General features: G+C 32.4%; 2 protein-coding genes across 7 annotated transcripts in view; both read left to right on the top strand.

Annotated features, from left to right (window-relative positions):
- Positions 1-3,502, top strand: part of LOC124432825 (homeobox protein AKR-like) — a 42,715-nt gene extending 39,213 nt beyond the window's left edge. For all 3 annotated transcript variants that reach the window (XM_046982108.1, XM_046982107.1, XM_046982105.1), the window contains one exon: positions 25-3,502. In XM_046982108.1, the coding sequence (XP_046838064.1) occupies positions 25-292 (268 nt within the window). In that variant the 3' untranslated portion in view covers positions 293-3,502. The remainder of the gene's footprint in view (positions 1-24) is intronic.
- A 5,388-nt stretch (positions 3,503-8,890) lies between these two features.
- LOC124422899 lies at positions 8,891-15,958 on the top strand. 4 transcript variants are annotated; one of them, XM_046959886.1, is made up of 7 exons: positions 8,891-9,169; positions 9,331-9,540; positions 13,402-13,521; positions 14,198-14,466; positions 14,936-15,275; positions 15,343-15,480; positions 15,584-15,958. In XM_046959886.1, exons 4-7 carry the CDS (start codon positions 14,217-14,219, stop codon positions 15,717-15,719), a joined length of 864 nt encoding a protein of 287 aa, XP_046815842.1. In that variant the 5' UTR covers positions 8,891-9,169; positions 9,331-9,540; positions 13,402-13,521; positions 14,198-14,216; the 3' UTR covers positions 15,720-15,958. The 4 variants fall into 4 exon arrangements, with proteins under 4 accessions (XP_046815842.1, XP_046815853.1, XP_046815861.1 ...); XM_046959897.1 differs by having other exon boundaries at positions 8,891-8,992; XM_046959905.1 differs by having other exon boundaries at positions 8,891-9,540; positions 15,343-15,474.
- The last annotated feature ends 33 nt before the right edge of the window (positions 15,959-15,991 follow it).

Consider the following 15,991-nt stretch of genomic DNA (forward strand, 5'->3'; position numbering starts at 1 on the left):
TTTTCTTTTCCCTTCAACCAATAGGGACGAGGAAGATTCGTCGATAGTAAGCGAAGCTGCATACTGGAGTGCACCAAGGCAACATTTAACGACAACTCCAGACGTGCAACATGAGACAGAAGTTTATAGTAGTACGCACAACGCTCACAATCCTCGCAGCGATGAAACACCACCACCGACGCCCCCGGAAGAGGACAAGGACAAGTTCAAGTGTCTGTACCTGCTCGTCGAGGCTGCTGTTGCAGTACGGCAGCAGGAAGAGAAGGAACGCGAGAGTGCTGTTTCTGTTTAACAGTTTAACTTATCGCGAAAGAACAGAGCCACGATGAAGTTCCTGGTGCTTTTTGGATTACGCTTTCCTTTTATTTTTCTCACAAGTGAACAAGAGATAGGAAAAAAACAACGTGTTTCACATAGAGATAAAGATAAAGCGATGAAAAAATGGTGGCCATAATGATAATATAATTTTTGTTCAAAAGACATTTCGTTTTTGAGATCCGCTTGTCGATGTAGCAACCAACGGCGGTTAATTCATTAGAATGGATTAACTCCATTCATTAGAATGGATTAACTCCATTCATTATTTGCTCCAAAGACATGCGAATCAACCATCCGACAAAACGGAGCTTTAATTGTTCCGTTCTTCATTATTAACGCGATTTTTTGATTTAAGGAAACTAGTTTTCGTTTCATATTGACAATCCAACGCATTGCTGTACTTTGAGATATTTTGAGCAAAAGTGTTACGCATTTTCGTGCGTTTTTTTGTGTCATTGACGTAAAGAGGTTGGATAACGTTCGATCTCTTTCTTTTTATTTTTTTTTTCTTCTTTTTTTCTCATTTTTTTCCTTTTTTTCTTTCTTTTTTCTTTCTTTTTTCTTTCATTTTTCTTTCCCCTGCCCTTTTGTTCTTTCTTTCTTTCTTTTATTCTTTTTCATATATTAAGTCGCGCTTAAAGGTCCATCGCTACGAATTGCACCGGGAAGTGGCGAAATATCTAATGTTTCTTATATCATGAATGGTAATCCTCGTTTATAGCAGCGACTATTGTAGATATAATTGATAATAAGAAACGATAGTAGAGGGTTTAAAATATTTAGAAATATATCGTACGTGCGGATTAAAAGGAGAACGAGTGGTCTTTAGAAAAAATCGCCTTTAGAATTGTAAGGTCTGTGCATTGATTTTCGCACATATGACTATTTGTTCTTATTAAAAGAGAGGAAAGATAACGTAATGATCCGAAATTATGTTCATACATTATTTTTTCGAATAGAAGTATATGTATGAAGTACAGTTCATATATAATATTACAATATGTATGTATATATGATAGAAAACAACGCGAAGATATTAACGGAATAAACAATACCGGCTCGTGTAACTTTCGCGTTAAACGACAACCAGCTAGCTGCCAATATATGGACAAATTATCTATTTGTTAAAGTTGCATATTACATTGTGTAAGAACACCCGAGAACGCAGAAAGAAAAAAACGACGTTTCGCCATTTTCCAGATCGTATCGGTGTGTCCTGGTTGTGCATTTATCCTCTTTTGCACGAGTATCGGTTAATAAGTTTATATGAGTAGAAAAGTGTTAACGAACGATTTGACAACGTAAAAATGAGTTATATAAATTTACGTCCAAATCTACAAGTTCGCGATATATTATCTTTATTTTCTTTTTCTTTTTTTTTCCCCTTTTCATTTATTTTTTTCTTTTCTTATCTTTTTGTAGAAATTACTAGAGTTATATTGTGTTTAAGAACTGATTCACATGGCGAGCGAATTGATTGATTTATTACGATATTCTTACAGTAAAATATACCATTTGTTGCCTCCAGCAACAAATTTTAGTCAATCTATTACGACTATCGTTTCTCTATGCTTACATGAATTGTAAAATGAAGTTAAATGAAGTTAAAAGAAAATGTAGGGAAGTGGAAGATTTTACAGAATTAAAATATACGACACGTATATTTTATACGGTGCCAAAAACGAAGAGAGAAAGGAGGGAGAGCGAGAGCGAGAGAGAGAGAGAGAGAGAGAGAGAGAGAGAGAGAGGAGAGAGAGGAGAGAGAGAGAGAGAGAGAAAGAAAGAAAGAAAAGAAAAGAAAAGAAAAATAAGCGCGAAGGACAATGACGATTAAGGAAAATTTGTGCACACTTTCCGACACTTTGTACTAAGTAAAACGAAATTCCGCGAAAAACAAAAAGGTAAAAAAAAATAAATAAATAAAAAGAAAGACAAACGCGAAACACATCACAAATGTGCCTTCTTCAGTGACTGTTTAAAAAAGCGACGATTAACTTAAAAATGAATGGTAGTAGACTTTGGAAAAGCAACGATCTCATTCGACTTTTAAAAGAATTTAATAGTCGCCAATTAACTCACGTCTCCTCTATACATATATGCCGGTTATTATACGTTATTAACAAACAAACAAAAAGAATAAGAGAAAGAAAAATAGTTAACTTGATTCATCGTTCTGAGCTTTATTCAACTTTTAAAGCCAGTGTTCCTCGCAGTTTTATATATACATATATATACACAAGCCTACGTTATACAGAAAACACATACAGTTACATACGCGTTCATATATTTACACGTAAAAGCGTAACGTACGAGGTAGACAGTCAAAATTAACTCGTGTTATTAGAATAATTGAAACAAAACAACAAAAATGAAAATGAGCGCACTCTCGAGTTTGACAAAAGTTATTTAGAGTGTTGAGGCAAACACTTAGAATTACAATTAAAAATAACAACGAGGATTATGAACTCACAATTTTAAATGGCTCGATTCTCGTCTGTAAATTATTTTGACTATTGTTTAACATTCATACGATTTCTAAGCCTCATCGATCACAGTCTAATGTTAGATTTTTCATTAAAAATCTCTTATTCACATTATGTTTTAAGTTCGTAGAGATTCTAAGAACCTCTTTCAGTTTATCTTCTTTTGTGTACCTTCTGTTATTAATCTTGAATTTTTATTTTCTAGTTGTATCGTAAACAAGAATATTCCCATCTTCAAAAGAATATTTTTATTTTTGTGTTCGCATAGAACATACAACACAGCAATATTAGAATTTAAGTGAAATTTTCGAAGGAGAATCGGGCAAAAAAAATTGTGTTTAAAAGCATTGGAAAGCCTCAGGCATATCGTATCTCATTATTAGATTTTTATTTTCGTATTTAAGCAATCGACTCGATTATACGTATACAATACAAACACACACATATTATACATATATAATATAAATACATACAAAACGCAACATATAGTGTTAAACGGCCTTTTTGCTCCTAAATTTCGATTGGTGGAGCACATCTTGTTAAGAAAATTTTGTATCACGATATACGGAACGCTATTCTCACGAGTTTTACTCGCGTCCCTATTGCTAGCTGACTAGTAACAATCTAGTAATCTGACAAATAACAATCTCTTTTGTAACCGATAATAAAAAAAAAATAAAAGAAAAACAACGTGTACTCAATAGAAGTATATCAAATTTTAAAATAATATAGTTTGAATATGGTCTGGTCTGTATCTTTGTGTGGAAATATTAGAAGAATATATAAAAAAGGAATGAAAAAAAAGCGAAATTCTTCTATTTCGGCATTCACGGAAATTCTCTTTACAAACACAACCGTACAAATTAAACAATAATAAGCTTCAAAAAAGCGCGACTGCAAGCAAATTAATGTTATTAATTGCTCTAAGAAAATTCCTACGTAAGAAAAAAAAAGATATTTAATTTGAAACACACGATATCCTATGTTTTCATGGGCTCGTAAGATTTCTTTTGAAATATCATCGAATCGTATATTTTTCACATCAATCTTTTTCTATAGTACAATTTACAATTTTCTTATATTCAAAAGTATTTCAGATAAACATTTACAGATACACATAAACACACATACATTCTAGATAGACTATGCAGCGCGGGAAAGATTGGTACAAACACCAAAGACTTACTTAATTATTAATATTTAATGATAACAAAAATTGTCGATATAAACATCGATGCGTTTTTGACAAAACGCAAATAAAGAAAGGAAAAGAAGTAGAGGAATAATAAAAAGGAGGAGAAGAAATTTAATCACAAGATGTCAATGTCCAAGCATGAAAAGTAAATTTGTTCGGTTTACATTATACAGTGAGTACGAATCTGTCTGAAAGAAGCATATCTCGGAGTATAAAAACTGCTTGGACATCGTAATAAGATGATTTTTATAGACTATCAGGAATGGGAGAACGAAAAAGTAGCGTTCGAAGATGAAGAATTGTTGAATGTACAAATCGCAAGTTAAATTTATTTTATAATCGCGTGTATCCTTTCGCAATCCTTAGAATCAGTATAAAGGTAGCCTGTAAATATAATTAAAATTAGTTTCGCAGTAGATCATAAAAAGGGAGAGAGAGCGAGAGAGAGAGAGAGAGAGAGAGAGAGAGAGAGAGAGAGAGAGAGAGAGAGAGAGAGAGAGAGAGAAAGAGTACTAGAAAGGCACACATACGTACGTACATATATATATATATATATATATATACACACATATATTAAGATTGAAAAGTGTAGTCGTTAGATTGTTGCGAGATTCTATCGATGATTCTCCTGATAAAATTCCCTTTTTCTCTATATTCTTATGATCCTGTTTGATTGACAGGAAAAAATTGATCAGAGGGAAAATTGAAAGGAAAATCATCGATGCGAAAACATACTAAGCGAATTTTATAAAGTATCAATCGACGCCATTCAACCCTTTATGACCGAGAATTTTCTTTCTTTTTTTTTTCATCGTCCTTTCGTCTAAATCTTAGCTACACACCATGATAAATCTTAACCTCACTAATCTACACTTTTTCATACATTGATTAAAGAGAAAAATAGACGGAGAGATGCATATGTATGTATGTGTATATATATATATATATATATATATATATATATATATATATATTTTCTTGTTATTATATATAAATATTGTGATCACATTGAATTAATAACGAGATTATAAAAATTGTTGCTGGTGGAACTTTCGCACCCCTTGAGAGCGTAGTTTTATAAAGGGTTGAAGGCTTGACGAGAGAAGAATCCCCTGTTGTAAATATCCTCTACTCCCCCCTTGCTTTTGCGATTACCAAGATGATCAAGCAAGCATCTACGCGAGCGTCATTATTGGGAACTTGTATTATGATCTTCAATTACTTTTGCTGGCATTATAATATCTAAGCATTGCAGATAAAAGGAAGTCCAATTTTTTTGTACAAAGTGATACATTAACCACGAACCTTTGATCTTTTCGAAATGAACAGATCGCGTTCGAGAACAAGAGAATCGTAGTACTTAAAGGTTCAATGGCGATTATCCAAAGCAGGATAAAACTTTACTCGCGATATTTTTTAAGTAATTCGCGACGTTTAATATTTCTCGGATTTGACCTATGATACTTCTTTTTTTCCAGCTCTGAGAACGCATCGCGCTATGTGTATCTCGATGAGTTTTGAGCTTTTGTATTGTACGAAAATAGTGCGATATTTTTCTTATTGCAAGGAGAAAAGACAAGATAAAGAGAGAAAGAAGAAATGCGTTGATACAGAGAGAAATTACTCGTTATTAGGTACATTAGGCTGTTAATCGTTAAAAAAGAATGCAAAGAAAATTTACATTACCTTGTTGACTACTAATAATCATTGAGAAGATAAAGAGGGAGAGATATTTGAGAAAACTGTATAAAGCTAGACACGGCGTCTTTGAATCTGAATGCATGGAACGAGAAAAGAATTTTTTTTTATTTACGTGACGAGTGAGAGAAGAGAGAGAGAGAGAGAGAGAAAGTAGTAATAATAGTAGTAGTAGTGATAGTAATAGTAGAAGTAGTAGTAATAGTATGTCGAGACGAGAACACAACTCAAATGCATGCCCCTATTTTCTTCTACTACCCCGAAAAAGATCGCTCACTGCCATAAACAATAAATAATAATAGCGATGCTAGAAATATAATATTACAATGCCTTTTCAAGTATCATCGTATTCTTTTTCTTTCGAGTTCCAGTTCGCGGCCGAATCGTAAAAGACATCGCGTATGTCAGTCGCGTTTCTTTGAGCTTCCATATTAACAAGCGAAATTTGACAGTCTTTTTCGACGGAGAAACGCGTTGCGTCTATTTTTCTTTCTCTTTGAGAGACGACAAAAGAATTTGAAGGATTTCTTAAGAAGCGTTGGAAAGGACACGTTCATTTTTAAATTCGCAGCTTATCCTTTTAGAGATAAGAATTGAAAAAATGGCGCGTTTTTTCACTATTACAACGAGAAGATTGTACGAGTAAACTTTCAAACCAGTTGAATGAATTAAAAAAGACGAATTATTTATTGTATTATCGTCTCTCATTAATTTCTCCAAAAATGTTTGGAGAAGGAAAGTATGCATATATTTAAGATGTTACTACCACAATCTTTGCGTCTAACGCGCAATCAGAAAAGTAATAACAGATAACGGTCGCCAAAAAGAATTAAATTAAAAGAAAAAAAAGATGAACGCTAGAAAGGAACCGGTGTATTCTTCGGCTGATTCTCCACGAAAACAAGTCTCTCCGGTCCCTTTGATCGAAAGCCGCGAATCCCGTTTTAACGTTCCATCGAAATTCGAGATACTGCTTTTCATCTTGAATACGCTAGAAAAAAGATCACAGAAAGAACATTAAAACCTTTCCAATTTCGGAATTCGTGAGAACTCAAAAAAGCTCTCTTCTCTTCCGTTTCTTCTTTTATTTATTTAGATTAATATTTTTTTTTTAATTTTTATTTCTGTTCTGAGCGTTCTATTCTGACGTATGTATATTTCATGCGTGCAAAAAAGGCGACAAAATTGTTTACAGCCTACCTACCCACTACAATATTATTAACCATTACAAATTTATTACATTATACATACATTGCCTCCCGACTTAAGGCCCAATTGCGCATTTACGCAGTACTTACTACTTAACGCAACGACGATGACTTTTTCCTCCTGAACTGTCTGATATTTTCAAGCAAGAAGAGATACAATTGGGTCTTACGTTTTTTGCGTTTATTACAATTGCTATAAATATTATTATTATTATTATTATTATTATTATTATTATTATTATTATTATTATTATTATTATTATTATTATTATTATCATCATCATCATCATCATCATCATCATCATCATCATCATCATCATCATTATCATTATTACTATTATTATTATTATTATTATTATTATTATTATTATTATTATTATTATTATTATTATTATTATTATTACTATTATTATTACTATTATAAAAATTGTTATTACTGTAAGAAAACGTATTATTATTATTATTATTATTATTATTATTATTATTATTATTATTATTATTATTATTATTATTATCATTATTATCATTATTATCATTATTATCCCAAAATTTTTGTAAAAGCATTTTTGTTTCTCGTTTGATTTTTTTTTGCATTGCGCTTTAGTAGAATTTGAAACACTGACGTCGCGAAGAAACATTTCGGCGAATCCGTTTCGCGGGGATAATAAAATAAAATAAGAAGAGAAGCAAAAGGGAGCGATAGAAGAAAAGAAAAATGAGACGTAATTATTGTATCTCTTGTACGTTCCTCGCCTCTCTTTCTTTTTCTTGCGAGAAAAGAGACGATGGCGATGTCATCTCTAGACAATAAACAAAAATGTTAACTGAGAAGAAAAAAGAAGAAGAAGAAGAGAGCGTCGACAAAAGTGATTCAATGATCTTTTTCAAGTTGTTCTCTCGCGCATGCGTATATCATTGCGTACAGGTGCCATAAAAAAGAAAAAATATTTCCGGTTCGTACCGATCATTCTGTTTCGCTAATGTTTATAAAAGAAAGAAGGAAAGGAAAAAAGATATGAAAATAAGAAAAAAACAAAAAAGAAAACAGAACAGAAGAAAATGCGTTCGCGCAACATTTGAACGACTTATTTTCACTTCGTTGATAAAATAAGTACATACAAGCATTGTTTTCCTTTTTCCTTGAGTTCTACGCGATTTGTTGTCAAAATGACCGCGAGCGACTCGACCGATCGAAGATGCGACTTATCGTTTACACATCAAAAATAGAGCATCATACACATATACACACACGCGCATATACATGATGTATAATATATCTACGTCAATAATCAATCCGTCTTTTTCTTGAAGACGCGTCTCCGATCTCATCGTCGTCGTCGTTGCAATCGCGCGGACTCTTAAAGATAATTTTAGGATTAGTGGTATTGTATTAAAAATATTGTTTAATTCGCAGATTTACAAATAAAGCATGTTGTGAATTTTAATATTTGGACAATCGATTTTAATATTTTAAATTTTGGACAAGACCGAATACCGAATCTCATTTTTTCCCCTTTTTTCTTTTTTATTTTTTTCTTTCTTTTCTCTCGATTAAAAATGATTATTTTAATATACGTCTTTTAAATATTACAAACTTTTCATTATCTCTATCATATTGCATCTATATAATATTAAAATACAATTGATACAATATCAATGACTTTCAATTTGTATCAATTAATTATTACTATCCTACATGGCGTACCCATATTTCATTCTGTATATCACTCTGTATCTTTTGAAAAGGGTTTAACGGTTTTTATAAAAAGTAAAGTCAAAAATGATCAGCGAAGCGGCCGAGGAGAAGGGAAGGTATTCGAATGCATCCGAGGCGCGAGTGCGTGACCATCAGAAAGGATGTGGTAGTGGGGGTAGAGGGCAGCTGGAGTGGGGGAACGTTCGCCGTGGATCGGTACGCACTCGTACCGACTCGTATATGCAACGCGGAAGACGTCAAGTGCGCGAATAAAGCGCGGTCAGTCTGAAAATTGACGTTGTTCGTGAAACTACGTTGCTTACCATCATCATTCTCGTCATCTGCGTATAACGATCTTCTGTTTGTATTTTTCGACGATCGTTTTGCAGTATCGGTAAAGATATCATAAAATTCAATCGAAAAATTTTCAAAGTAAAACACTTCGATTAAAGAGAAGACTTTAAGAATAGATATGTAAGAGGCACGAGAGTGCCGTTGTACCTTTCCGTTCGCGATTGGCAGAGCAACGACTCCAGATAATCGACATGAGATTTACATTAGTGATCGACGAGTAAGATCGATCGATTTTCATATAGATTTTTTACTCGTTTGCAATATATTTTCTTCGACCTTCTTCAAAACAAATATTTAAACTGTTAGCTTAAAATAATACACATATAAAACATACGTAAGGACACATGTTAAAACACTCGAATCATATTTGTCCATAAGGAGATCTCGCGATCAAAGGCAAAGTCACACTACCACAGTGATCAACGGGACGAAGTAGAAGCGGTCTGCATTAGGCAGCCGCCGCGTGCGAACAATTATGCCATAGCCCTGTTAACCAGTGTGCATCAAAATTAGCCCAGATAGTTACAAACATCACGCCAAGGCTCTTCTACGACTCAGCGAAAAATTTGATATTACTTCATGCTAAAGGTATGTCCGTCAATTTGTCAGCGTTCTTATAGCGGTAAGAATGTAAGTTTGTTGCGATCATCACTCCGATGGAAGTTCCTCTTCATTATTATCATCTATATTACGTGAATAAGATGACGTAAGGAAGAGTTCTTCCGTACGATAGAAAATTTTCATTACATTAATCTCACCACGTGAATTTATACGAGAACAGATAGGTAGGTATATATGGATATGTATATGTTGCCCGACGTCTACGATATTTTGTTTTAATAGATATATTTGTATCGTATGTAACATTTTTTATAATCGACTAGTATAACTTTCTATACATTTCTACTCCTTTGATATTGTGTGAGGAGAGCGGGATAGATACTAAACAGACCACGTGGACATGAATATATACACACTTTTAAGTAGTCCAGGAATGCGCGTGGAAGAGAAAGATGAAATAACCATTAAGATTATCTCGAAGAAATATTTAAACTGAAAAACTAAACTTTCCGGTTCTTTAGCGAATGTATCGTATGAAGCCTCCGAAATAGTTCAAGGTGAACATCAATGTCGTTGTAAATATCGACAAATTATAATCGCAGCCGTCGCATAATATTTTGAAGTTTGAACCCAAAGTAGCGGGTCGATCAATTTCAATCGTCGTATACGTTAGAAAAAGTTGCTTCACACTTTTGTATCGTATATATTTGTTCGCGCCACGCGACGCTTATGACTACTCATTAAATCGTAAATAAGAAACACGTAATTGACCGGTCACTCTTTCGATAGGGACATACGCATTTTTTCACGATATTAAAAACTCATTTTACAATGACGTAGATTTACCGACATGGATAATACTCAGTGGTTCAATAAACTCGATTTGTCATTTTTTTTTAGGTTTAATAACGTTTAAACGCATTTAACACACACAATAAGGATACGTTTTTTGTCTTATCTTCTTTTTTAAAAGTTCAAGGACAATTAGTATCGAACATCGTTAACGAACATCAATGATCGTACTTTAAACTTATAGATCGTGTGCTACTACTAATAACATATTTTTACAGTTAAACGTTTTTTTACTTTTTTTTTCTTTTTTTTTCTTTCCTTGGACAATACATATTTTTCATTCATAATTTGTTTCACTGCTAGCAAAAGCATAATTAAATAGATTTTTTTTATTAAGTTACAATTCCTTAATCGATCTTACATTTTTGAAGCGATATAGACGTTCTCTCGTTTACCAATAAAATATGATCTAACTTACAAAGAAATTGAAGCCCAAAGAAAAGTATCAATCGAAAGGGAAAAGTAGAAATGAATAGTAAATGTAATTTTCTCTTATTTAATTAGATTATCCTTATCCAGTACAACGACATTGTTACGCTTTACCATACATAGTAAAACCTGTATCAAGCAACGCGTGAAATTCTGACGTTGCATGATCGCAGCATTAAAGCATAAAACTCAAACGATTCATATCAGTATGAAACATGTAACATAGATGAACATTTTAATCATTACATTTTAACACTTACTATACTAAATCATAAAAGTAAGTGAACATAAAACATTAAGACAACATAAAACTGATAAATAATTTTATAAAATATCATGAAATTTAAAAATTTAAATTTAAAATACTTTCATCTAAAATTTTCTAATATACATAAAGAAAGAAAAATTGGAAAAATTGATTCGAGGTGAAGTATTTATTTTATCAAAAAATCTCGTTCGAGCATAATTTTATTACGTGAAATGCTTATCACGTTTATATGTATAAAAATTTCTAATTTAGATCACGTTTTCTAAGTAGTAATTCGTCCTGCATAAAGACGAGTTCAACCGAATTCATAACGAAAAATAACTTGTACAATGTATATACAATACATATACATGTATTGTATCAATTTCAATGAGTAACTTTCATAATATTTTTATATTAATCATTCATATTAGGTTAGATTCATTTATGAGTATAATTGTGAACAGTTATATTTATGAGCAAATCTATAATCTATAATCTATTTTGTCAGTCAAAAAATTGTCGAATCCCAAATGTAAAATATAAAAAATTCGTGAAGTTCATTTGCAATTTGTCAAACTATACTGCTAACACAATTGGCTAACCGTTAACCGAATATAAAGAAGACACTGGGTCAGGAATGAATTCGAATTCCTATATGAAGGTATATAAAATAGACATCTAATGTAGATATATCAATATTCGATAGATAAAATACGTCCATATATCTAGAAATAATACGAATAGATGAGCAAAACTTCCATCTTGCGAGTTAACCAACCAGTTCGTTAGCCTTCCATAATATATGTTACGTACATTCATCCATGCTTGTAACTTTCAACAGGATGTAATAATATGTTTGCATAATATATGTTTTATTTTTTTCTTTTATTGTATCCTGCAACTTTGGAGAAAATTTTCGACGTTTCTTTCGGCTTCGATCATAAAACAGTCAGGCTTCGCGATATTTGGATCGGGTACAGATATTCGAGTGACTCGAACAAATACCGTTATCGATCGTAGTAGGAAAAAAAAATAAAAAAGAAAACAAAACTTCAACGTTCGTTTACAAATATTTCGTATCATTGTAATTGTGGCTGTGGCCCTTTTGTATCTTTTCTATTCTTCTTTTTTCTTCGTCTCCATATGTAAGTCAGACCGTTCTTAAATCTATTAACTTGACTTAAATTCGTGTACTGGTAGATATCTCTCACCCGTGGTTTGAATCATACCATCGCAACCGTAATTATATATCATCATATCGCGTAGTAGTGCTATCCATGAGCGCTATTACAGCGCATCAGCGCTAAATTCGAGACACAGATTACCCCGTAACGAAATAACTCGATCTACAGATACATATCTATCTATATATATTATAAAAAAAAAAAACGAGAAATATTAGGTTTGAAAATAAATTAGTAATCATAGCCACGTGGCCAAAAAAAAAAGATCGAAGATAGTGTTAACGGAAGAGAAAAAGAAAATAAAAAACTCTGTATTTGACCCGGTTTTATATTCAAGAATCAAGACTTAACGGTGTCCAGCCAAAAATAAGCATCGATCCACGAATACCTAATTGCAAAGTCGTTCAATTCGTTTAGTACTGGCCCAATTCAAGAAGATACGTCGAAATATGCAGGTCGTTGGAATTTGTATTCTTGCGGTGCTCGTTCGACTCTTCACTACTTCCTCCTCTTACTCCTCCTCCTTATCCTCCTCTTACTTTTTCCTCGCGGTCTTTCTTGCCGAGTTCGGTGATGGCCGTTATATCGACGGTCACGTCGTCTTCACACGCGTCGTCTTCTTACGAGTAAAGGGTTTCCCCCAGGTTGACATCAAATGAGAACAGAAGAATCTCTTTTGTATCATAATTAATATATTCATCATCAAGAGTATTTTAACAAACTCTCCACCCATACCGCAACACATATTAAACAAAATAATAGAATACTGATTCAATACTATAATTCAATTCAGTAATTGAATTGCACCAAAATATGATATGCAACATATTTATTTACATGTCCTTCACCAATGATCGAAGGCTAACTTAATCATTAAAAATCTTAGCAATGTTAACGATTTTTATATAAATCATATTAAACAAATAATAATAATAATAATAATTGAATAATGATAATGAATAATTGTCAACAATTTTTATAAGCGTAGTAAACAACTCCAATGGACGTTACTATCGCCAGTACTCGATTGTCGGTTACCGATCACTCTTAGAACGATCAGTCTGTTAATGGATACATTAATGTGATATTCATATTTTGTAAATATATAACGTTAGGCTTTTGTACCATAAAAAAATTTTTCCGGACGTAAAGTACACCTCGACTTCTTTCTAGGGCGAATCCCACTGGCCTGGTCACTCTCGGCTATGATTTCGCAGGCTATTACATACTGTTACATCGAAGCGACTTTGCGTCCACAAACTGGTCACTCGCTCGACTAGTTATACTCGTAAGGTACGCTTACAGTACTAACAAGTAACGAAAAACACGTTCTTAGATCAATCGTAACGATTATCGTTTTCTCGGAAACATCAAACATTAGACATTTATTAATTAATTTCATAAACACATCGTAATGCATCAGAGATAGCTTAGAGTTAAGTAATTAAAAAAGAATAAAAAGGAAATCTATTTAAAAATCAAGAACACAAAATTTTACTGTTCATCATTCTTGTTTTTTGTTTTTTTTTAAAGATTTCATTTAATTTATAAGTAGAGCGAAAAAATTCGAAAGTATTACAAATGAAAGCATTTCCATTCTCGTCACGTTATAACAATCGATTTGTTGTAACGTTCACAAACGCAAACAATGAATGCTTCTTTGGATACGAACTGATCGAATTCGTAAGCTGTGCCATAAATCGTGATTGTAATTTAAACGTTAAACATGAGCATGCATTTTTGTTGTAAAACTAATCAATGTCTCCTTCGTAACGTGCGGTCACTTTAACGCGTCTCCTCATTCAACCCACTTTCTTTTCGTTTGAATGAATGAATACATTTGTTTATTTATCGTAATCAAATGTAACTATTTTTCAAGATTCTAAATCACGATTTATAGTCAGCATGCTCTTCATAAAATTGAAAATAATATTATAATTAAGATTAAAAAGAGAAGTTTCTGTTACAGAATTTGGCAAAGGGTCGATATGACGAGGAAGACTCTTGTGCTATTGCTCGGTCTACTCGTTTTAAAACGATCGTATTCCAGTTCTGGAAACGAGTACGGCGATGGCAATCATCATCGACAAAAAAGAGTCCTTTGGATAACGAATGACGGTCGGATAGCTTTACCACCTGGCACAGTAATGACGATTACACCTACGTTGGCACTACCCTTCGTTAGATATCCACCTTACGGCTTTTTGAGCAATATGACTATTAGTCTTCCCTTTACGAGTAAGTAAAAACTTTTTATAGATCGTGATATAAACCGTTCACAAGTCAAAACGATTAACTCTACTATTTGAATTTTTTAAAATTTTACTATCGAAGCACTTAATTGGTGCTTAATTTTTTATATATATTTAAAATAAATGTCCTTAATAATCACGTTCAACATTACTAAATGACAAGAGCTTTGTATGGAGCAGTTGATTAATAAATAATTTATTACTTAATTATTAATTATTATTAATTTAAAATTGATAATAATTTTATACATTACAGATGTAAAATAAAAGCTACATCTGTAATAATACATTCTACACTATATGTTCGAATATAGATATATTTTATAAGAAATAATGTATATAAATTTATCAATGTTCTCAATTTTTTGTTTTCTTAATTATATCACTTTGATAAATGAACGATTTATATGACATGTACGTATGCTAGAATGGATTACATTTCCTTTATTTTACAGTCGACTTCGATAAATTAGGGCTAACAGATAATGAAAATCCTTATGGTGCTTTACCACCGGCATTTGATAGAAGTGCCCGCGGTCGAAAAGCTGGCATGATCATGGCAGATTTCATAGCTGCCTTCATAAAACGAAGACTTCACAAAAGAGACACTATAGAAGTACCAAAAGATGCGTTCCACGGTGGTGAAAGAGCCCTCCTTTATGGCACAGCCGAGGATATGCTAAGCACTTTGGGTTTAAACGGAAAGGCTTGCCTATTGCGAGCGATTTGTGAAGTTCACGGTCATCCTCTCAACAATTTCGGCCTGATCGGCGAAATGTTGAAACTATTTCTCACGTAAGATCGCTTTTCTATCTATCGATCGACTTTTTCTTTATCTAACGAACGTTTTTTCATTTTTTAGGGCTAGTAAGTCGCCATTTGCAAATATTCTCAACGAATATGTGGAAGCTGAAAATAGAGGGAAATTACACGGAGAGTGTTGGCCGTATTTCAAAGATTGTCCTAAATCGTTGTTCCTGCCCTCTATTAATAAGTATACGTTAGTTAATGATCAAATCGATTAATCAAAATAACATTAATTTTATATTGTTTATATATACTATTTATATTATATACTACGTATATTCTATTACATGTTATAGGAAAGATCCCGTTCATGAAAATGATGATACAGAAAGTGACGATAAGTGGAATCAAATTTCGAGAGACGTCGAGGAAGATGTCGTCGAAAGGATACCGAAACAAAATTCGAAACACACGATGCATCCGTCCATGTAGTAATATTTAACAAATATAGAAAATATAGTAATACGATATATTGTATTGTAATATTGTAATATTATTATAATATTAATTTATACATAAATCGTGATAATATTTTTACCAATGTAAATTTTATAGTATATATACGTGTCTAAGAATAGTCATTTAAATTTCGATGATTTATCAATTTTAATTTCATCATTGTAATATCGCATTATATAAACAATTGCCAAATAGCGTATATATAAACTTAAAAATTATACATCATTTTTAAATCAAAACTGTAT

This window comes from Vespa crabro, chromosome 1 (assembly GCF_910589235.1).
Source record: "Vespa crabro chromosome 1, iyVesCrab1.2, whole genome shotgun sequence".
NCBI classification, from domain to species: Eukaryota; Metazoa; Arthropoda; class Insecta; order Hymenoptera; family Vespidae; genus Vespa; species Vespa crabro.

What these genes read in the sequence shown, in the direction of transcription:
- LOC124422899 (XM_046959875.1), top strand. Translation starts at nt 14,217, where the DNA reads ATGACGAGGAAGACTCTTGTGCTATTGCTCGGTCTACTCGTTTTAAAA. An exon ending in TATTAGTCTTCCCTTTACGA is followed by an intron (nt 14,467 to 14,935) that starts GTAAGTAAAAAC and finishes TTTATTTTACAG; the next exon opens with TCGACTTCGATAAATTAGGG. An exon ending in CCCTCTATTAATAAGTATAC is followed by an intron (nt 15,481 to 15,583) that starts GTTAGTTAATGA and finishes TACATGTTATAG; the next exon opens with GAAAGATCCCGTTCATGAAA.